At 36.9% G+C, this 23,632-nt stretch overlaps 3 protein-coding genes across 4 annotated transcripts in view; 1 reads left to right on the top strand and 2 right to left on the bottom strand.

The window, feature by feature from the left end:
* The window catches only part of LOC107587690 (GATS-like protein 2), a 22,180-nt gene extending 14,267 nt beyond the window's left edge, over positions 1 to 7,913 (top strand). The window contains exons 7-9 of the mRNA XM_016275568.1: positions 2,586 to 2,668; positions 5,986 to 6,080; positions 6,170 to 7,913. Coding sequence (XP_016131054.1) covers positions 2,586 to 2,668; positions 5,986 to 6,080; positions 6,170 to 6,235 — 244 coding nt within the window. The 3' untranslated portion in view covers positions 6,236 to 7,913. The remainder of the gene's footprint in view (positions 1 to 2,585; positions 2,669 to 5,985; positions 6,081 to 6,169) is intronic.
* Positions 7,914 to 8,260: 347 nt separating this feature from the next.
* Positions 8,261 to 16,295, bottom strand: rcc1l (RCC1 like). Of its 2 annotated transcripts, XM_016275566.1 has the most exons (13): positions 16,242 to 16,295; positions 16,082 to 16,137; positions 15,277 to 15,575; positions 14,683 to 14,812; positions 14,172 to 14,300; positions 13,848 to 13,914; positions 13,391 to 13,442; positions 11,656 to 11,740; positions 11,285 to 11,466; positions 11,044 to 11,131; positions 9,476 to 9,649; positions 9,120 to 9,205; positions 8,261 to 8,765 (listed from the first exon to the last, which is right to left on the bottom strand). In XM_016275566.1, the coding sequence occupies exons 3-13, from the start codon at positions 15,559 to 15,561 to the stop codon at positions 8,688 to 8,690; spliced, it is 1,356 nt and encodes a 451-aa protein (XP_016131052.1). In that variant the 5' UTR covers positions 15,562 to 15,575; positions 16,082 to 16,137; positions 16,242 to 16,295; the 3' UTR covers positions 8,261 to 8,687. The 2 variants fall into 2 exon arrangements, with proteins under 2 accessions (XP_016131052.1, XP_016131053.1); XM_016275567.1 differs by lacking the exons at positions 16,082 to 16,137; positions 16,242 to 16,295 and adding an exon at positions 15,757 to 15,812.
* A 942-nt stretch (positions 16,296 to 17,237) lies between these two features.
* On the bottom strand, positions 17,238 to 22,373 carry LOC107587721 (neutrophil cytosolic factor 1-like). Its single transcript, XM_016275604.1, has 10 exons — positions 22,246 to 22,373; positions 21,997 to 22,077; positions 21,698 to 21,773; positions 20,715 to 20,880; positions 20,400 to 20,461; positions 20,186 to 20,308; positions 18,965 to 19,072; positions 18,741 to 18,858; positions 18,517 to 18,630; positions 17,238 to 17,421 (listed from the first exon to the last, which is right to left on the bottom strand). The coding sequence occupies exons 1-10, from the start codon at positions 22,315 to 22,317 to the stop codon at positions 17,238 to 17,240; spliced, it is 1,104 nt and encodes a 367-aa protein (XP_016131090.1). The 5' UTR covers positions 22,318 to 22,373.
* Between the last annotated feature and the right edge of the window lie 1,259 nt (positions 22,374 to 23,632).

Below are 23,632 nucleotides of genomic sequence, written 5' to 3'. Positions count from 1 at the left end.
GTCAGGGTGATGCTGGTTACTGCATGATGATTGAAATCGTGAAATGGCCTTATGCAATTAACTAATTAAACTGTGAAAAGGTTATGTTTTCTAATACATCATGGACAGAATGGTCCTGAGAGCGCTGAACGAGCTGACAGTGTCATCTGCAGGACAGTCAAAAGGGTTCAAAGTGCCAAATGCGAGTAGAATCAGTACTGAAACGTGTTACTCGCCTGGTAACATTTTTATGAATGGTGGTGAGAATTTGAGATTGCTTAGTATATCATAAAATTAGCAACGGTTATGATGTAATTATATAAATATAGGCTATAGTGTGACGTGCTACATGTCTGCTGTAACAGTACTGTTTTTTCAGTTTATATTCAATGTAAAGGCTAGCTGTGTTTGAGTCGCTTTAATTTGCATTTGGGAACACAACATTCATCATTAGAATCATTTATATATCTGTTGTTGTTTACGAAGAGAAGTTTGTGTCACGTGATCCTTCAGAAATCATTCTAATACGCTGATTTGCTGCTCAGGAAACATTTATTATTTATCATCAATGTTAAAAACTGTTTTTGCAGCTTAACATTTTTGTGGAAATTATACCACTCAGACGTTTGTGGTTAGATTAAAAAAAAAGAGAGAAATTGATTTTATTCCTCATCCATTAAAGAGATGAAGAGTGAGTGAAGGCATTTAAAATGTCGCAAAAGCTTTCTATTTAATAAATACTTTTATAAATTTAATAAATATATTTGATAAATGCAAATAAATGCTGTTTAACGCAGGCGATTCATTTTTTTCAATTTGTTTTAAGTTCACTTAAATGAGAAGTTTTTATTATTTAGTTGTTATTAGTCTAATAAATGTTCTAATTGATAGCTATCAATTATCTTGTAATGTTGAATGGTTATAGTTTAAGGGATAGTTCACCTTCAGTTGCAAAAAGATGCCATTAAACAAATATAAAAAATGTATTGTCTTTGTTGTTTCTACATTAATTTGAAGTTTGAATGTGAAATTATTACAATATAAAATTATAATTAAAAACTTTAATGTTAGGTGGGATTAATCAATTAATTTCAGAAAAAAATGTGATTAGTTAATTTTTTTTAATCAATTGACTGTACTATTTATCAAAGAATCCTGAAAAATAAAATGTATCACCATTTCTGCACAAAATTTAAAGCAGCACAACTGTTTTCAACGTTGATAATAATCAGAAATGTTTCTTGAGCATCAAATCAAATTGTAATGATTTCTGAAACATCATGTGACGCTGAAGACTGAAGTAATGATGCAGAAAATTCTGCTTTGCATCAAAGGAATCAATTACATTTTATAATATATTAAAATTGAAAACTTTATTTTTTTAATGTGTAATAATTTATTTTTATTTTTGATCAAAAATATTTCAAAGATCATTCATTGTAATGTTTCAGAACTTTTGGCAGGTTCTTTAATAATGACTATTATATTATATTATATATATTATATTAATCATGATTATTAAATGCTGCTTTTTACTTTTACAGGACAATAGTATGTATTAATAAAATATATCTTGTGATAAGATACATTTTTTTAAATAATAAGCGCCGGGGCTTGGGGGCCAGGTCAGATTTTCCTGCTTTTTTGTCTCTAACTCATCACATGCCTGTTTCTCAATATGCACCCCTAATTTTGTGCATAAATCATCAGAGCATGCTATTACAAAGGACAAAGGGTTTGTTTTTTAAATCTTTCATCCAGATATAATCAATTGCTTTCTGGCTGACGTCACCTACTCCACTATTATTTTCCAACTTTTTTTTCTTCCAGCCATTTGTAACAATTGTATTAAACGCCCATTTTTCAAATCATTCCCAATCCATAAAATCTTTTTTTCCTTGATCACATGGAAATATCGCATTAAAGGGATAGTTCACACAAAAATGAAAATTCTGTCATTGTTTACTCATGTCGTTCCAAATTGATCAATGTTTATATATGTATAAAAGACTAAATTAAATCTATTTACTATATAAAGTAATCATGTCTCCTCAGAAGATTTGAATCAAACTGATCAATTCATATGGATTACTTTTACTATCTCTACAAACTTTTAGAATCGTCAAAGTTCGTCGGACAGAAATCTCTCAGGTTTCATTAAAAATATCTTAATTTGTGTTTCGAAGACAAATAAGTCTTATGGGTTTGGAACGACGTGAGGGTGAGTAAAAGGTGACAATTAAAATTTTTAGATAAACAGTCCCTTTAACAAAAGTAAAATGGCTTGCAAACGTCAATTCATGTTGACTTTAAAGAAATTAAACATAATTTTGTGTATAGACTGCAATATGGGACCTGCATGGGTTTTAAGGTGAATTTCTTTGTCTTTTGACTCTGACGCTTAAACTTTGTCTGCAGTGGTTTCATCAGAATTTTCCAACTATTTAAAAATACCACTGTCTTTTAGCTTGAAGCCTGTTGAATCATCATGTCTTTGTGTGTGTGGCTACAATGGAACTTGCCTGATGAAAAGATTTCTGTATAGTATCATCATTATGATTTTGTTATCATTGCATATGGTTAACATGCTGCTCTTTTCTTGTCAGGTTTCCAAACAACGTCCTCTTCACCAGCGCTTCAGGAGAGCTTTGGAAAATGGTCCGCATCGGAGGACAACCCTTAGGGTTTGGTGAGTTCAGGCTAAAACTCAGAGCTAAAACAGCCTGCTGTTACAATGAGAATGCCCACAATATCTAGGGACTAGAATTCGGGGGTTGGTTCTTTTGACTTGGGCCTGTAAGCAACCACCCAGAACACCCTAGCAATGTGCTAAAACAAACACCCAGAACACATTAAAGGTGGGGTATGTATTTTAAAAAAAATGCTTTAGAAAACCCGAGTCGGGCCGAGTACCAAAACAAACTTGTAGCCAATCAGCAGTAAGGGGCGTGTCTACTCATGATGCTGAGGAGAGAGAGCGCTCAGTGCACAGGGTGGACATTTTAGCCGAGCCAAGTGACAGAAAGATTGAGATGGCGGATAGATTAAAAAAAAAAGAGGAAAAATGTCTGCAGAACAAAAGAAGGCTTAAGGCAAGAACTAGGACCCGTATAAATTTTTTTAATCAATTGACTGTACTATTTATCAAAGAATCCTGAAAAATAAAATGTATCACCATTTCTGCACAAAATTTAAAGCAGCACAACTGTTTTCAACGTTGATAATAATCAGAAATGTTTCTTGAGCATCAAATCAAATTGTAATGATTTCTGAAACATCATGTGACGCTGAAGACTGAAGTAATGATGCAGAAAATTCTGCTTTGCATCAAAGGAATCAATTACATTTTATAATATATTAAAATTGAAAACTTTCTTTTTTTAATGTGTAATAATTTATTTTTATTTTTGATCAAAAATATTTCAAAAATCATTCATTGTAATGTTTCAGAACTTTTGGCAGGTTCTTTAATAATGACTATTATATTATATTATATATATTATATTAATCATGATTATTAAATGCTGCTTTTTACTTTTACAGGACAATAGTATGTATTAATAAAATATATCTTGTGATAAGATACATTTTTTTAAATAATAAGCGCCGGGGCTTGGGGGCCAGGTCAGATTTTCCTGCTTTTTTGTCTCTAACTCATCACATGCCTGTTTCTCAATATGCACCCCTAATTTTGTGCATAAATCATCAGAGCATGCTATTACAAAGGACAAAGGGTTTGTTTTTTAAATCTTTCATCCAGATATAATCAATTGCTTTCTGGCTGACGTCACCTACTCCACTATTATTTTCCAACTTTTTTTTCTTCCAGCCATTTGTAACAATTGTATTAAACGCCCATTTTTCAAATCATTCCCAATCCATAAAATCTTTTTTTCCTTGATCACATGGAAATATCGCATTAAAGGGATAGTTCACACAAAAATGAAAATTCTGTCATTGTTTACTCATGTCGTTCCAAATTGATCAATGTTTATATATGTATAAAAGACTAAATTAAATCTATTTACTATATAAAGTAATCATGTCTCCTCAGAAGATTTGAATCAAACTGATCAATTCATATGGATTACTTTTACTATCTCTACAAACTTTTAGAATCGTCAAAGTTCGTCGGACAGAAATCTCTCAGGTTTCATTAAAAATATCTTAATTTGTGTTTCGAAGACAAATAAGTCTTATGGGTTTGGAACGACGTGAGGGTGAGTAAAAGGTGACAATTAAAATTTTTAGATAAACAGTCCCTTTAACAAAAGTAAAATGGCTTGCAAACGTCAATTCATGTTGACTTTAAAGAAATTAAACATAATTTTGTGTATAGACTGCAATATGGGACCTGCATGGGTTTTAAGGTGAATTTCTTTGTCTTTTGACTCTGACGCTTAAACTTTGTCTGCAGTGGTTTCATCAGAATTTTCCAACTATTTAAAAATACCACTGTCTTTTAGCTTGAAGCCTGTTGAATCATCATGTCTTTGTGTGTGTGGCTACAATGGAACTTGCCTGATGAAAAGATTTCTGTATAGTATCATCATTATGATTTTGTTATCATTGCATATGGTTAACATGCTGCTCTTTTCTTGTCAGGTTTCCAAACAACGTCCTCTTCACCAGCGCTTCAGGAGAGCTTTGGAAAATGGTCCGCATCGGAGGACAACCCTTAGGGTTTGGTGAGTTCAGGCTAAAACTCAGAGCTAAAACAGCCTGCTGTTACAATGAGAATGCCCACAATATCTAGGGACTAGAATTCGGGGGTTGGTTCTTTTGACTTGGGCCTGTAAGCAACCACCCAGAACACCCTAGCAATGTGCTAAAACAAACACCCAGAACACATTAAAGGTGGGGTATGTATTTTAAAAAAAATGCTTTAGAAAACCCGAGTCGGGCCGAGTACCAAAACAAACTTGTAGCCAATCAGCAGTAAGGGGCGTGTCTACTCATGATGCTGAGGAGAGAGAGCGCTCAGTGCACAGGGTGGACATTTTAGCCGAGCCAAGTGACAGAAAGATTGAGATGGCGGATAGATTAAAAAAAAAAGAGGAAAAATGTCTGCAGAACAAAAGAAGGCTTAAGGCAAGAACTAGGACCCGTATAAATATCGAATCAGCTTTCCAGCGCTGGAGAGAACTCGAGGAGCGGAAGGCCTGCGATCGGATGCCGAGGTTGCTTTGTTTCTTCTCGATAAGTGAGTAACACCGTGTCTATGCCGCAACAGCTAAAGTCTGCCTAGTACACTGGACGCAACAAATCGACCGTTGAAAATCATTTGAAATTTGTGTCAATACGTCATAAATAGAATGCAGCAGCAGTTTTCTGTTGGGGATTTGTCGTGTCGCATCCAGTGTAGACAGCATCACTGATTATAATGAGTTCTATAGTATTTTATCGTGCCGTTCGCGTCCGGTGTAGACACGGTGTAACATTGGTTTTGCTTTGTTTCACAGAACTAATCGTTGCCTAGGTTGCGTATGTATGTGTGGGGCGGAGCTATCAAAATAGGGGCGAGACCCTTTTGGGGTAGGGGCGTGTTTGTTTTGGTGATTTTAAATATCAACATTGCTACCAGAAATCGCTTACCCCACCTTTAACAAATGCTTAGCCACATACTCTTGTCATGATAGCATTCAAATTTGCCTTGATTGTAAAAAGTTTAAGGTGCGGTCACATTAACAAAATTTCAGCAAAATTTTGTGGGTAAAAAAAAAAGTTTTTATCTATTGTCTATAGTAGTGTATGTATGGAGCATAGTCACTCAGAAATCCCTTTCAGACCAAGCAGCCGTTGGTTGGTCAATGTGGTGAATCTACATGGGGAAATGTCTCGCCCTCATGTGAAATTCCCTATTGTGTGTATTTCTATTGAAATGGCTATTCTAATTCTATTGAAATTGACTGCACCTTAATGCACAACTACCTCAGTAAAACCAATATGCATTTGAAAGCTTGAGGATTTGGTAACTGAATTTGTAAGTGGCTTGTCTTCCATCAGATGAATGTGGCATAGTGGCTCAGATATCTGAACCGCTGGCGACCGCTGACATTCCAGCCTATTATATCAGTACCTTCAAGTTCGATCACGCTCTGGTGAGTTTCAGCACCCACCACTTTCCCGTCACCAAATATTCAGCTACGAAGGGCGATGTTTAACACCGCAACGTCTTGTGTCCACCCAGGTTCCCGAGGAGAACATCCAGAGCGTGATCGGAGCCTTGAGGACCAATGAGAGCACAGGACAGTGAGACGCTCTGCGATAGGATAGGAGTCCCACGTCCCTGAAAACATTTAGATTTCTTATGTCAAACTCTTAAAAGTGCCAAGAGCTTACCTGAGGACTGCTTCTGGGGGAGGTTATGGGAGAAGGATCAGAAGGCGAATGGATAAGTGTGGGGAGGACTCTAATCTTGCAGTCAGTATTGAGCGACAACATCACTTCCTGTCCATTTCTTGCAAAAAAAGAAAACCCTAATCCCCAACCACCTCTACAGGGGCCCTGCGATGGTGTGAATCCAGTGTTTTTCTTGTCTTCTTTCTCCCCCACCCCTCTTCCTCTTATCCACTCCTCCTCCGCACATCATTTTACCATGGCAACAGGGCCTGGACTTTAGCTACCGATTCTTAAGACGTTGCAAACAACCATTATGTATTAGTGGCAGGTCCTCCTCCTAGAGGACACAGAATGTACTCCAATGTTTCTCGAGATTTATTTTGTTTTTCCTGCCCCCTTCTTGTTTCCCCTTGCAGTGCCAAGACATGGGGCATAAACAGTCTCCTTGTCTTAAAATGTGATGTTTCTCGGGATGGAAATTGATGGTTCAGGGTTGTTGTTTTTTTATTTAGGCAAAAAATGGTCCAGTCACAAGTTCAGTCTGTGAAAGAAGCTTCTCATGCCCATTCAAAAAGTTTCCAGGTTTTGTTTAAAGGTTTTGTTTCTTTCCCCTAACCTCAATCCTATATTTACGTTTCAATGCCAAGTAGCTGGGTAATGAATTAGTAGTTGTTGTTGTTTTTGCCTTCAGAGTACAATCAATGGTTTTTCTGTCTGCCCGGCCGATTTGGCAGTGAACGTGCGCAGAGATCGGAATCAAGGATTCAGGTGAGGTGAAACCGTTTTTGTTCAGGTTATATACATTAAGTACACAAATCGTGCAGTTTACTGTATTCTGTTTTTAAACTCATTCCAATGAGGATGTCGCTTTTTTTTTATTTCTGCCCTGGAATCGTCACGTGCGTGCGATCGAATGAAATGTCTTTTTAGTCTTCACCACTACTCGCTCTTTTGAGTATTTTGCAAAGCTGTCTCTTTATTCATGGAGGAACTGTTAGGGGAAACCTATCATTTGTTGAATGTTAGTTAAGGTCAGGTGTCGCAGACACTGGCGTTAGTTTAGGCCTTCAAGCTCCCCTTGTCTGCACTTTATTTAAGGTCTATCTTACAGATCTTACTCTTCTGATGTGAAATACTGGGGATGAGTATTTTCCCCCTTGAAAGAGTCTCTTTTCGAAGGGTCACTTGTTGCTCTTTACACAAGGATGGGTGTCTTTTTTCCACAAGCTTTTCTTCTATCAGCTTGGAAGCAGAAATTTGCAGAAACCATATATTTATCAGTGTTAAGGGGTGACGTGTTTGTTCTCTGACAATTAAAGAGGTGAAACAATCTATTTTTTTCAGCTTACTTTGCTTTTAGGTTCAATTGTTACTTTTTTTTCCCCCACTGTTTGAATTGTTTTCTTAAGCAGTGGGGGTTTACACCATGCGACTGCTAGACCATGTGCCAATACACAAGTTTAAGATATTTAGTCATACCTGTGATTTACAAATGATTTCTGTGGGATGATATTTGCAGAAGCTACTTCTAACTACCCATACAAATTATTGATTGGGAGAATTTGATTAAACCAGCTCAGACACCAGAAAAAGTCATGACTTGATTGCTTTTGTTTTTATCTGAACTTTTGAATTTTGATAAATGAATTTTTCTTTCGGTTTCTTGACACTTTGTGTAGGTCAGAAACAGTCCCTTTATATTTGCACATTAAAGAGGGTGACTTTCAACTATTCCCTTCTTTTCCCTCAGAATGTCAATCACTATCAATCAGTTTGGTACAAATAAAGCATGTACTTGATTCTTAAGGAATCGTTTATATTTATACAGCCACCTGAAAACGTGATGAAATTATATATTTTATGTATATTTTATTTAATAATGCTCAATTTCATGAGCTAGTAATTGAATCAGTTATTTAGCAAAGGTTTGAATCCGTTTGTATCATTTTATTTTATAATATATAGGCTTGTTGAATTTAACACGAAAAGCAGATCTAGGAACAGCACAGATAATGTGGCTTTGAGCATACAGTGTCCACTTCAGGTGTTGACAATGTGGCAAAACATTTAGAGGAAACTTCCAAAATGTCCAAGTAGCTAACATCAGATTCATTAAGAGGACTCGAGTTATTTAGGAGTCACACCCATGTCTATTTTTGAGGTCAGCACTGTCACCAGCAGAGGAGGTGTTGCATTTCCATGTTACCTTAAACACAGCCTTGGCTTGCTTGATTCAGTGTGACATGAAGACTCCTTAGTGAGGGCCTTTAACAAGTCCAAAGTTCTGGAGAAATAATGAAACGTGGCATGCTGATGGTGTTCACTGAAGTGCCCGAAAAATAGGCCAGATTTGCCATAACAGTCTCTCATATGATTGTTTTGACCAGCGCTACCATGTGGTCAACACCACAGGCAACATCCGTCACGTGGCCTGGCACCGTCACCTAAAACAAGTGACAATCATTAGCATAAAGAACACAGATTAACATGTACTTGGTATAGTTCAGTGAATTTAAGATGCTAATGTACTATAGAAGTGTAAATTTGTAGATTCAATGCTTTCACCTGCTACAATAATGCAACGTGTTCGAATTGTGTTCATATATAAGCTTTTCTAAGCAAATATTGTTGTGTGATTAGCTGTGATTCATTTGAATAATCAAACACCGTTTTACCTAATTGCATTTGTAAATTTAAAAAAATAGCAGCCCTAGTTTGTTTGCAAAACCAACTGACAAGCTCTGAAATCCACACTTTTTCATGTTAAAAGATAGAATGCAATGTTGTTGGCTTCTTACCCTCCACGGAAAATACTGGTCATCATGTTTCCCAATGCCGAGACATCCTCTCACATTCTTACCCCAAACAAACAGCTCACCTCGATCTGAAAACAATATTCATGTAGCAAATAACCATCTATTTACATGGATGTTGGCCAGGAAACAGGCTGGATTTAATACCAACATGGTTATGCAAGCATTTGTAGCAGGTGTTTTCAGAAGAAAGAACATTAACACTTAGTATCCTGCATGAGAGCACATTTAAAATCTCTGAAAACACTCCAGGAGAATCTCTTAATCATACTCAATACAACGACATTTAATATCTTGAGTGAATGCATATGCTAAGTAATAATGTTCAGACTGTAGTTTACCTGTGATGGCTGCAAAGTGATTGAGTCCACAGCGGATGGACGAGACTTTCACTGTAGGGTTGAACTCTGACCTCCCAAAAAATGTGGCTGGCACTCTTTCTGGGATTGCAGACTCTGAAAGCTTCGGGCCTTTTCCCAGGATTCCAAAACCCCAAACAAACACCTCTCCTTCCTCTACATAGATTGAAAAAAAAAAAAAGAAAAGTGGAAGTGACGTGGCCAAGTATGGTGACCCACACTCGGAATTAGTGCTCTGCATTTACCCATCCAAAGTGCACACACACACCCGGAGCAGTGGGCAGCCATTTATGCTGCGGCGCCCGGGGAGCAGTTGGGGGTTCGGTGACTTGGTCAAGGGCACCTCAGTCATGGTATTGAAGGTGGGAGAGAGCGCTGTACATTCATTCCCCCCACCTACAATCCCTGCCGGTGCGAGACTCGAACCCACAACCTTTGGGTTATGAGTCTGACTCTCTAAACATTAGGCCATGACTTCCCCTTGAGTTATTAAATTGAGTTATTTAATTCATTACATAAGCATTGCAAAGAAAAGATCTTTCAAAGCAACATCAATTTGTGCTTTTTCAAGAGCTGTATAGCAGGTAGAATTCAACAATTATGCATTCAAATATTAAAACCCACTGAGCATTTTAAATTATGATAATGACAAACCATGGAACCACTATGCAAATAGAATATTCAGGCAGGTCATATGTTTTTTTTCTGGTAAAGCACAAAGGTACACTAATGTACTATGCTGGTTTAATTGTGGTATCAGGTTTTAATACAAGGTTTGGAAAAAAAAAAATATATATATATATAAAGTATTTGAACATTTTACTTCATGTAAAATATACACTTGAAGTATCCCCTGAGATTTTATAATATTTTTTAATAATAGAACAACAAATTTGCATTTCAGTCTTTTATCGGTTATTAACTGCTACCTGTCTTCTGTTTGATTGTCTTTAATAGATTTTTTTCTAACATTTCTGCCATATGTACATAAACTGACAGTCACCACTGATAAGCTACCACTAAATATTGTAGAAACTTAATTTTCTGTAAAGTTGCTTTGCAACGATTTGTATGGTGAAAAGCGCTGTACAAATAAACTTGAATTGAATTGAACCTTGACATGCCAGATGACATAGAATTCATTTTGATTTAATTAATCAATTTATTTGATATATTTATGATTTAATTAAATAATTAGCTTTTGATCAACTTACAAACCGTAGTTTGGGGAACCCCGATCTAGAATAAGAATCTATAAATAGGCATAACCTAGCATATTAGCATTAGGATTATTATTGTTAACTACAACCATAGCAAAAAAATTTCATTACTTAAAATCAAATATAAACTTATATTATTTCAGCTAGTTGCCATGGTAATATTTTACATTCTTGTTTAACTTAAAGTACTTAACATATTTCATTGTACGATTTATCATATTCATGTACTATTCACATTATGCTTCAGAGAGCACCACAGTACTTCTGGTCATTTATTAAGTGCACTGAATTGTTCCAGCAAACTTTAGGATTGTCTGACTGTAATCTTACCGTTCAGTACAGCCACCTGTGTTCCTCCGCATGCCGCCTGTCTGACTCGACCCACACCCCTCAGGGGCAGCAGCCGTGGAGAGCTCATCTGAAAATCAGACTTTACAAATGAGCTGCACAGCCTGTCATTGTTAGTGCATTGGCCTTTTTACATATAAAATTCCTTATAAGTGTCAATTCTATGACAGTGAACAATCAGTTCAATCATTTTTGATATTTGTTTGCCAGTTGTGCCCTTTACCTGTGTGGCCTCAGTGACAGAGGCCAGCTGCAGGTACTCCGAGTTTCCCCAACCAAAAACCTGCCCCTCCGTGGACACGGCCAAACTACAGTCTCCATATGTGGCCACCTGCTGAACTTTGACCCCAGCCAGATCTCCTCCGACGGGCACTGGACAGGAGGCCTTGCTGTGATGGCCCAAACCTTAAAATTTAAAAGACATGAATCCTGAGGGAAGGGTCACATGGTCTGATGTGTTCAAGTATCAGCCATGAGTCACCGCGTGTTGTCTGGATACATTTTTTTTGTGGCAAGTTTCATAAAGGAGTGGAACAAAAAGAGGGACTGAAAGGAAAGAGACCGAGATAATGACAGACAGATGGTGAAACAAACCTGTTTGTCCGTCTGCCCCCCACCCACAGGCGTACACTGAGCCTCTGTCTGTTAGAAACAGACTGTGATCCTGCCCACAAGCCACCTACAGGATGAGAGGAGCAGGACAGATGGAGTGAGACTCACAAAAAAGGTCCAGGTAATTGCCTTGCCTTGCCTATAAATAATACTTTGCATAAGGAAAATTAAGCTTATTAAAACCATAAATACTTTTGCACTGTGATATTTTCATGGTAATCATTTAAGGTAATTAAACACATTTAACCCCAAATTGTCAATATCGTAATGCTAGGAAAAAAACATGTCTAGTAATAAAAGCCATCCTGTTCATTTTCTTAAAGGGGTCATATGATGCGATTTCTATTTTTCCTTTTCTTTAGTGTGTTATGTAGCTATTTGTGCATGTATAAGATCTGCAGAGTTACAAAGCTCAAAGTCTCCCACAAAAGGATTTATTCTATCTAAAAGAGAAGGCTGATCCAGACCGAGCTAAAACGCCTCATTCAAACACGCTCCCACATCTCTACGTCACGATGTGGAAATATTTGTTCATGCATTTGTTCATTCTTTCATGCAAAGAAAGGCGGCGTGGTTTCAGAAGCTGCAGTAGTGTTGAAGCCATGTCAGGGAGACACTGTGTTTCAGTGCGAAAGCAAAAGCACTTTATTTGGCCTTCCGAAAGTAGATGCAATGAGGAATCATTGGTTAAGATTTATTTACAACAGAACAGCACATCCCAGATGTTCGAATTTGTGCAACGCATTTTATGGACGAAAGTTTTGTGAAACTAGGAGAGTAGCCTACAAGGCTGGCTGTGCAAAGGCTATTTCTAAAAAAAAAAGGGTCAATTCCGACTTTGCTATGACAATCTGGCGCTTCTGAATCAGCTACTGTAAGTATGTTTTCTTAATAGTTTAAGTATTTGCTATTGACTGTTCAAATGCGGAGTTTTGCACCGTGTAGAGTATCGCGTTGTGTGTGTGTGAGGGGAACAGGGTCACTCACAGTGGAGTCAGCTTTCTTAATCGCGGCTTATGTACTGCAAATACATACGAGCATCATCACTGTGTCTGACACGCGACTCTGTTCCCCTTTCGGGTTTGAACTGATGGTAAAACTAATGACATTATTTACTGTCTTTACATTTATTTTGAAAGATGAAGCTCGCGATTATGGTAAGGGGCGTTACATTTCTGACGCGTGCTTGTGGTGTTCGGCCAATCACAATGCACTGGGTCAGCTGGCCAATCAGAGCAGACTGCGCTTGTTGGAAGGAGGGACTTTGTAGAAAATGACGGGTTTGAGAGAGGCGGGGCATAGAGGACCTACAATAATGTACAGTATTTGAAAAAGAATGTGTTTTTTGAACATTAAAGCATGTCAACATATTCTGTTACACCAAAATACACAAAATAATGATCTTTAAAAAAGCATCATATGACCCCTTTAAAAATATAATTTAAAATACATTTTAATTATAAAATGTAAAATACCATATCATTAAAAATTAAATAAATTAATGTAAAGTAATAATAATAATAAATAAATAAACTAATACAATAAAATACCAAATGGTATACTTTCAAATGTTTTTGACAAATAAACCTATTATATTAATAACTACTAAGAATGTTCTGTCTGTAAACAATAGATTTAAATGTTGATATTGTTGCATTTACTATCAGATATGAATTAATGTACTGTATCATGCTAAAGTAACAATATCATCACATACCTGCGTGACTCCACTGTTAAAGCCTTCAATCTTGTGAACAACGTGACTGCCACTGCAGGGAATAGAGGAAAAGGACAGCCATTTTCAAATACAATTTCATCAGAAGTAGCTTAAACCATACGCTCAGAAAGATTATTGGCCAATTAAACCAGAGTACATATCATGCTCTACTTGGAAAAAAAGGTCATATTTGAGTTGATACTATTGCCTCTGATGTTACAGCACAAATCATAAACCCAACTTTAAAGGATCAATGACAAGCATTTCCCCATCATGCTGAATAATTATTTCACTCGAAGCAACTCATGAAATAACAGAGATTAAAGACAAACCGTGGTTAAAATATAAAGCTAATGGGATACAGGGAAAGAAATTGTTTTGGTTTAGCCACCACTACATAATGTGAAGTAGAGTCCTTTGGTGAAGAATACTGGGCTTATATTGCTGAAACACAAACCTGTACACTTCATCCTCCACAATCTTCCTCCCACACTGCCCATAAGCATTATTACCCATGCTGAAAACTAATGAGAGAAAGAGAGACATGAAGGACTCATACACTAGAGCACTATGATTTGATTTGATTCAAAACTGAAATCTAATGCTGTTTAAGGCATCTAAATGCCTGGACAGGAATTTTCCTTCCGATTCATCTACTGTATATAGAATCTGAGCACCTATAACTACAACTTTTGAGAAGATTTAACTCCACAGAAAAGTGCTCTCTAATGACAAGAAATCTCAGAAATGTTATATGACAAAGCAGACAGTGTTTGCTGACCTCCCTCAGAGTCTGTGAGCACCAGCGAGTGAGCACGTCCACATGAGACCTGCAGCACTCGTGTCTCCTGAGGGTTCACCAGCGGAAGAGACACTGGAGATGGTTCCAGGACATAGTCGTAACTCTTATCTGCAAACACAAGACAAAGCAGTTGAATTAGGAATGTGCTTGAGGAAAAGTTTGTTTATTGATAGATGTAATGGTTCCAGTAGATTTGGTAAAGGTTGGCAGCTCATTCCTTCAAAGAGGAACTGAGTGGATCATCAACATCAGCCACTATCCCATGTTCAATAGAAAGGGCTCAAGAGCACTTTCACATTAGTTACCATCAGAGAAGAAAAATTTTACTGTAACAACCCTACTTCCCTAACAAAAAAGTATCATGGAACTGCAGTTTTTATTTAAGTACCGTGCAAATAATATGGTAATTATTTCAAACCCCTGGAACTTGTTTGTTAGGGTAGTTTTTACCAAGAGCACATGAGTGCGATGGTATTTTGGGGTTTCTTACGTCGGTCGTGTTGAGTACGTTGAAAGCCCAGCTGGGAGTCTTTGTTAAGGCCCATGCCCCACAGTTTGGTCAGATCTCTGCTATTACACGCCAATAAGGTGAAACCATATCCACAGGCTGCTGAGGAAATCTACCACAAAACAAACATAACATATAATACCATTCAAAATATCTTTTTTAAATAAGTTAATACTTGTATTCAGCCAGGACACATTAAACTGATCAAGAGTGACAGTAAAAGCATTTATAATGCTGCAAAAGTTTTCAAATAATTGCTGTTCTTTTGAACTTTCTATTCTTTGAAGAATTCTACAAAATGTATCACAGTATCCACAAAAATATTAAGCATCACAGCTGTTTTAAACATTGCTAATAATGTTTCTTAAAAACCAAATCAGCATATTAGAATCATTTCTGAATTAATCATGTGACACTGGAACTGCTGAAAATTCAGCTTTGCCATTACAAGAATAAATTACACTTAAATTAGAAAACGTATGTATTTCAAATTGTAATGTTTTTGCAGTACTTTTTAATCAAAATGTAGTGCTCAAATTGTTTATCACATTCCTCATATTTTTGGTAGAACATCACCTTCTGTTCAGTATCCAGGCGGTAAGGTGTGAGCTGGTACTTCCTGGGCTTTTTTCTGCCACTGTCCGGCACTACAAAGCTTGGGATCCCTAAAGCTCCAGTGTAGCTGAAGCCCCACACAAACACCTTTCCTTGGGGCTTCCTGTGTTGACCAACATATTGGAACACGGGGGTGTCATCTTGCTGCTCCCGCTTTCTTGGGGTGCCAACTGGTCGAGTGGCATACGCACGGAGACCCAGCAGAAAACCACAACGGCCACAGGAGCGAATGCTGACTAAAGCCATCTGAATGCACTCACCTGCAAAAAAATACAAATTTACAACATAAACTCTGAAATACCTCATACCAAGACTGAATATTAGTATAATTAAGAGGATTATCCAACACTAACAATGTACCATGGTATAAGCATGATTTTAGATGTATTTATTAATTTATGTAGCATTTATCATGGTAGTTCTATGGTAAATGCTACGTACACAGTACTACTTAGGGCAGGGATGGGCAACTTCGGTCCTGGAGGGCCACTGTCCTGCAAAGTTTAGCTCACACCCTAATCAAATACACCAGAATAAGCTGATCAATGTCTTCAAGATCACTAGAAAGCTACAGGCAGGTGTGTTTGATTAGGGAGTGAGCTGAACTCTGCAGGACAAGTTGCCCAGCCCTGACTTAGAGGTATCATGGTGCACCATGTAAATATGATACATGAATATAGATTATATATATCAAGTACACTGTATTACTATATGATACCAGAGCATTCTGTATTCTATTTTGTTTGGAGGTGAACTCAATACTCACGCTCAATGATCGAAAAATCCTCTATAATATATTCGACAAACCGTTTCAAATACTTCCTGTCACATAATATAATTCACACATTAGTATGTCTGTAACTCTGCAAACTGGCTCGGCGTCTGAAATGAAAAATATACAGTAATATATTGTGAAATACGTCTACTCTGTGTTTTATGCTGCCCTGACATGTTTTCTTCGGGGGCGGCCATGACAGCTCTGACGCATGATGAGCTTCTTCTTCTTAATGTTTAACGGTGGTTGGCATCCAGCGTAATTGGTGCCTTACCGCCACCATCTGCTCCGGAGAGTGGATCAGACAACAGGTTCACAGACTAATTCACCCAATTCCCTCCTTCTCCCCCAAGCATACAAATCCACACACTTCATCCTTATTCTACTATATAATAATAATAATTGTAACCTTCCTCAATACTCCTATAACTCATACTCTATTAAAAACCCCTGTGTCCCTTAAAGGGGTCATATGATGCGATTTCAATTTTTCCTTTCTCTTTGGAGTGTTACAAGCTCTTGGAGCATAAAGAAGATCTGTAAAGTTGCAAAGACTAAAGTCTCAAATCCAAAGAGATATTCTTTATAAAAGTTCAGAGTCAGCCACAACTGCCTAAAACGCCTCGTTTAAACACGACCACACTGGGGTAGTTTTAAAAGCTCCACAACACAGCCTCAAGGCCTGTGCCTGGATTACATCAAGCTTTTTTAACAGAGATTGAGCTGCAGAACCAAAAACCACACACCCATAATCTAACACCGATCAAATTAGAGCCACATATATTCTCTTCATTAATAATCTACTTGCACCCCATTCTTTTCCCCTCAAACATATCATTACATTTCTTCTTCTTCGGTTTGATGGCGGGTAGCACCAATGTTAAGGTGCATTATCGCCACCTACTTTCATAATAAGAGGACAAAATAAATAAAAATATTTAAAACAAATAATTACTAAATAAAATTTAAAAAATGTTTTACTTTACCTCAAGAAGATTTTTCCCACTGATAGATAGATAGATAGATAGACCGTATCGAACAAGAAAACATATTTGCATAAATATATAATTAATTTTTTTATGATTTATTAATTAATTTTAATTCAAATCTATGCTATATCCCACTATAATGCACTAGACATATTTCTTTATGGAGAATGCACACCTCTGTTTGTCTTCCTCTCCTGCAGTGGAGATTGTGTCCCATTCCTGGATGGGGAGTTCAGTCTTCCTCGCTGCTGTAAGAATCTTCGACTCTGTCTTCGATAGGTGTTCTGACTGATTCGCTGACGTCCCTTAGGATGGATGCTCTGGGCATTGCGTATGGTAGACCTGTTGGCCAAAATAAATTTTGTAAATTATGATCAACCAAAGTGTTCCGTTACTGTTAGCTCGTGAACAAAGGCCTCCTGTAGCGAATCGATGCGTTTTTGTAAGAAAAAGATCCATATTCAAAACGTAATAATCACTTTAATCTAGCTTGCGCTCACACTGTTGTAAACGGAAGCAGTTCCGGGCAGATGACGTATGAGGTCGGCTTTGTGCATGCGCCGCTCAGAAGTGACAAACGTGGAAGCGCAGGGGAGAGATCAAAATAAAACAACGGTCACTAATTAGAAGTACAAAACGAGGATTTGTAAAGAAGAATGTCAGAGGATTTCGATATAAGCCAAGAGGAGACTGGTTTTCCTTTGCCAAAGTAAGGAAACTTTGCTTCCTTTGCTCCTGTTAACAAATGTTGGTTTTCACGAGACTCACTGGCGCATGCGCAACGCTGACCTCATACGTCATCCACCTGGAGCTGCTTCCGTGTAGGACTGTTGGCGCAAGCTACATTAAAGTGATTATTACGTTTTGAATCTGGATATTTTTCTTACAAAAACGCATCGATTCGCTACCGGAGGCCTTTGTTCACCCCCGGAGCCATGTGAGACACTTTTTTATTATGGATGGGCGCTTTTTATTTAACTTCTTTTGGACTGATGCATGCAACACCCGCTGATTGGCATTAAACAGCTTGAAAGTTCAAAGACAATTTTTTTATATAACTCCGACTGGGTTCGTCTGAAAGAAGAAAGTCATATACACCTAGGATGGCTCTGGGGTGAGTAAAACACAGCCTAATTTTCATTTTTGGGTGAACTAACCCTTTAAATCTAGCGGTTCTGTTGTGTTTGTGTCGCAAGTTCAGTGACGCAGGTAGTGATGATTCTCTTCAGCCAATCAGTGATCAGCAGAGTTTACACATCACATTTTGGTAACGGTACGGTTCACTTGGAACCTCAACCGAGGTGGTACTAAAAAAAGTACCAGGTACTGTACCCAGTGGAAACCCCCCCAAAAGTGAACCGTACTGAACCGTACTGTGCCGTACCATGCAGTGGAAAAGCGCCATATGTGTTGCGTTTCATAGACATATTGCTCTACCTTCTGGGTGGTGGTGTTGCTCTTCTGACCACCTCCTTCTCCGCATCCACCTCTTTCCTCTCTCCCGTCCTGCACAGGAACAAGGATGGGTAGAAGCCCGTATCTTCTCCTTTCCTGTATAAGACATTTGGGAATCTGATTCAATTATGACTCATCAAATGACTGCAAGCATTTCGATTGTTTCAAAACACCATCAGGTTAAATTTAGAGAGGATGACTCATACCTGACCACCCACCACCCATCAAGAAGTTTATGGATGACCTCGATCATCTCTCCTGCCTCGAGAGTCAACTCATCCTCTTCGACAGCTTTATACCCTTTAGTGGTTTTGTAGAGCTCTCCTGGTGTGGGTAAATATCATCAGTACAATCCAAACAGCATAATTAATAACTCCCAAAATAGTGTTTTGCATCTCATATCAGTGGCAGTATGGCAATACACACTAACCTGTGTAATTAGGCTCTGGTTCCTCTGATTCATCTGCTCCATCCAGAGGCTCTAAGTATGAAGCTGGCACCCAGCCTCTCCTGGACTCATATTGACAAAACCACCAGCCTGTAAACATCAGATCACATCACGCATTAGATCTGCTTTACCCCTTACTGATATTTGAAAATGTGGAAAGAGAGCTAAGTGAGTATGACTAGGTGCTTTTGAGTGCTTATGCAATGCAAGATTGTTCTTGTAACTGAACACATATGTGACCCAGGAAACCAGTCTTAAGTTGCACGGGTTTTAGCAATAGCCAAAAATACATTGTATGGGTCAAAATTATCGATTTTTCTTTTATACCAAAAATCATTAAGATCATGTTCCATGAAGATATTTTGTAAATTTCCAACCATAAATATATTAAAAATTCAGTTTTGATTAGTAATTGCTAAGGACTTCATTTGGACAACTTTAAAGGCGATTTTGTCAATATTTTGATTTTTTTGCACCCTCAGATTTCAGATTTTCAAATAGTTGTCTCTCAGACAAATATTGTCCTATCCTAACAAACCATACATAAATGGAAAGCTTATTTATTTGCATTATGCAAATATTTCCACATAGTGAGGTAGATATGTGGGGGTGTGTTAAAACGAGCCATTTTAGGTAGGCGTGGCAGAGTCTTAACTTCGATAAAGAATATCTCTTTGGTTTTGAGACTTTAGTCTTTGCAACTTCAGGGATCTTATCTATGCACAATCAGTTTGTAACACTCCAAAGAGAAAGGAAAACTTGAAATCGCATCATATGACCCCTTTAAAATAACTGTTTTCTATTTTATTATATAAAAGTGTTATTTATTCTTGTGATGGCAAAGCTAAAAACAATTTTTTTTATCATAATCAATGTTGAAAACAGTTGTGCTGCTTAATAATCGTATTTGATGAATAGAAAGTTTAAAAACAATTTAATTTTGTAGCAAACATTTTGTATAAATGTTTTTACTGTCACTTTTGATCAAATTATTCTTGTTCTTGCTGATTAAAAGTAAATAAGTATAAATGTCTTTATATATAGTAGTGTATATAGTAATTATAATATAATTAATATTGTAATTATAATATACAAGTGAATTTTCATTGTATTTAAAAATATATATAATATTATTTTGCATTAAAATAATAATTAATAAATTAAATAAATTTTTAATACAGCTACATTTCACTTCCTGCTCACCATTTGGGCTTTTTTCCACAATGTCCACCATGTCTCCCATCTTTAGAGCGAGCTCATACTTTGAGCTCTTGCTGTAGTCTGCAATCACTCTGTAGCTTTCAAGCATGATGGGCCCTGTGATTTCTGCACAAAGAACAACAGCTATAAAATCCTGTCGGGAAATGGCATAAGGCATTTGCAGATAAATTATATCAAAAGGAGAATTTGATCTTACCTGATGTGGTGTTGCTCCGTGCTCTGTTTGTGGACATAATGAAGGTCTCGTTTCTTTTGTATCTATAGAAAGACAAAAGTAAAAATAATGTGTTTTTTTGTAAATACTGTATTCTGTAGCAAAAAGCACAGTTGCAGTTTTTTATTATTATTTTATAATTTTTTGGCCTTGTTAATTTATAGTAGGGACATGATCAGTGAACATCATGAGCAGGATTTGAACATGTATTGTCATAACCATTATGGCTTAAAGCATCAGAGCATGTCCATAACCACAAAGCCACAGCTCCAGCTAACTTTAGCCAGACAGACTTACGGGTGCGGTGCTGGTGGAGTTTCATCTTCAGGCCGCATTGTGAAGAAGTCACATACAAGCTGACAGCGGGAGATCTTCGGAGGCAAGTTGAGAAGGGAATGAAAGTATTCAGCAAGAGTCACCTGCCTCGTCTCTGTTGTTTTCTGGTTGTCGAGCCATTTGGGAGCTGAGAGAGATTTAATTACAGATTGTGAGATGGAACGTTACACTTTTATTGTCTTAATGTAGTATTGTTGTGTTGCACAAACTATTTTGACTTTATGATTCCAATATCTTTTTTGCCTGCTACAACGGAGTACATTTGAATGGCTGTTTGCATGCAACACTACATCAGGTAAGATCAAATTCTCCTTTTGATATAATTTATCTGCAAATGCCTTATTATGCCATATTTCGAAATTCTTGTCAGTTAACTACCACTACACAACACTACACACTGAGTTGTGTCACAAGTGTGAGAAATCATTCTCTCTACTTGTAGACAACTCTGCGGTATGGTCATGTTGCACAAACTCTTTTGACCTCATGGTTACAATATCTCTCTAACTTGCATGCCACACTGGAAAGTCCAAAGAAAACAGCTTATCAACATCAGTCACAATATCCCCCATAAAAAACAAATCATTTGCAGAACTGAAACTCAAACTCAAAAAACCCAGAACAAAAAGGCATGACATGCAAATAGAATTGTTTTAACTTTGTGTTAACCACCTTTCATGACTTCTAAATTAATAAACGGACATATCTGATATGCTTGACATTAAGCAGATGTTTCCTCTTCTCATAGGACCGTTGAGAACCAAAACCTATTTCTGTATTGTCTGAAAAATGAAACTTTCACTTTATGTTGACTCATTTATTGCTTGCCGTAAGTCTGTAGATGCTGTTAACTTAGTAAAACATTTATGATATGTTGTTTTGTTCTTTCTGAAAGTAGATCAAGTGATCTGAAGATCTGTGTTTTAAATCACACAAGAATTTACCAGGTAATGAAGGAATGATTCTGTCATTTCCGTCAATGTCTCCTGCCTCAATTGGGAACATTTCCTTCAAAGCTTTCTGTAAAAAAAACATATATAAACTTATATATATGAATAAGCTATTTCATTTATGTTGCAGTCTGATTATAGGCTATGTTACAGAAAATAATTGCATACAAATATAACAGCGTGATTAGAAATACAGGAAATGCTTGCAGTGATGAAAATGAAATCGGGTAGGGAAAGGAAAATGTAACACTCTACTATACTTTCAATTGTAGAGAACTGAAAACTAGACTTACGTGAAATGTATGGATTTCTGGATAGCGTCTGTACACCAGCTTTTCAGATTGATCATTCCATTTAACCAGGAGCATGTAAACCTTAGTATATGAAAAAGAAACTTTTTGTTCTATAGAAAATCTATCTATCTAGAAAATTTTGTTCTATAGCTAAAACATTCTTCAAGCATTAAAAAACTTTACTTGTTTAATTTGTATAGTGTCTATACTTATCTTGATATTTCACCATTTTTGGAGAAGCATACTTACATAGTGCTGGCTGGGAAAGAATCTTTTCTCAAAGCCTAACATTTCCATATGTCGCACGTAAGATTCAGCCATCCTGCACGACAGAGGTCTGACCACGAGCTGAAGGGATGTAAGAGAGTGTGCTTTGCTCTTATGATCACCTGTGGTTTATGGAGTTATTATAGACTATGACAGTGGGAGGGGCATCCGCTCGAGCACTTCCTATTCCAATCCTGGCCATCACAGCCTGATGATGAAATACAGATAGGAAACTCCAGAATTAGTTATGTGTTCAACATTTTACTGTAAGTGTATTTAACTTTATTTCTGTGTGATGATTAGCATATTTTGGCTGATAAAGAATATATTTACACTACACGCTGTTTTGCACAATAGTACAGATTTTTATAAATAAATAGTAAATTAATTTAATCAATCAAAGTAAACTAAGAAAAAACACTAGACAGATGATAAGTAAAGACCACCAAGCCCAGCTTTAGAACACCTATAAAACAATTTAGGAGCTACCTTTAAATGCATGAAGACAAACATACAAACCTGCAGGTACACAGTGCAGCATAGAAGAAAACCTAACTATTACAGAATTGTTTAAGGATTTTTTTTATTTTTAATCTTATTTAAGTAACTGTACTGGTCTTTCTAGACAGATACTATAGGGAAAAAGTGGAAAATAAATAGCAAAAAATCAATTGAACAATAAAAGTAATAGATACAGTTAGTTTTGGGTAGTTCAAAATTCTGTCAAAACTAGTTCAAAATAGTTGGACATTCTGTCATCATTTACTCACCCCAAACCTGTATGCGTTTCTTTCTTCTGTCGAACATAAAAGACAATATTCTGAAGAATGTTTGCAACCAAACAGTTGCTGGAAGCCAATGACTTCCATAGCATAAAAAATAAATACTGTGGAAGTCAATGGGGACTAGAAACTGTTTGGTTACGCACAATCATCAAAATATCTTATTTTATGCTCAGCAGAAGAAAGAAACTTTGGAACAAATTGAAGGTGAGTAAATAATGTAAAGTAAGTTGGGTGAACTATCCCTTTTAAATGATTGTGTTAAAGACAGATCTATAAACGATATATTTCAACATATCTAAATATTTATATATATACACACACTTTATAGAGAGCTGGCATAACCTCTTCAAATATGTCATTGTTTTGTTATTCATAGTTTAGGTCATTGTTGGCTTACAGTTAATGCAGGCATTCTCTATGAGCAGTTCCTCACGTTCACATCTTTGTCTTTGGAGGTCCTTGTTCACTGAAAAAGAGAAGGAAGCAAATGTAAAAACAAACTCTCTTTCAAGTGGTCAATGCCTTTTATGGCTTATTCCTCTTTTTGATCATTAAAAATGGCTTTGTAGTTAGATATCATTGAA

Source organism: Sinocyclocheilus grahami, unplaced genomic scaffold (assembly GCF_001515645.1).
Source record: "Sinocyclocheilus grahami isolate Dianchi unplaced genomic scaffold, SAMN03320097.WGS_v1.1 scaffold95.1, whole genome shotgun sequence".
Classification (NCBI taxonomy): domain Eukaryota; kingdom Metazoa; phylum Chordata; class Actinopteri; order Cypriniformes; family Cyprinidae; genus Sinocyclocheilus; species Sinocyclocheilus grahami.
This window is presented reverse-complemented; position numbering and strand designations above follow the sequence as displayed.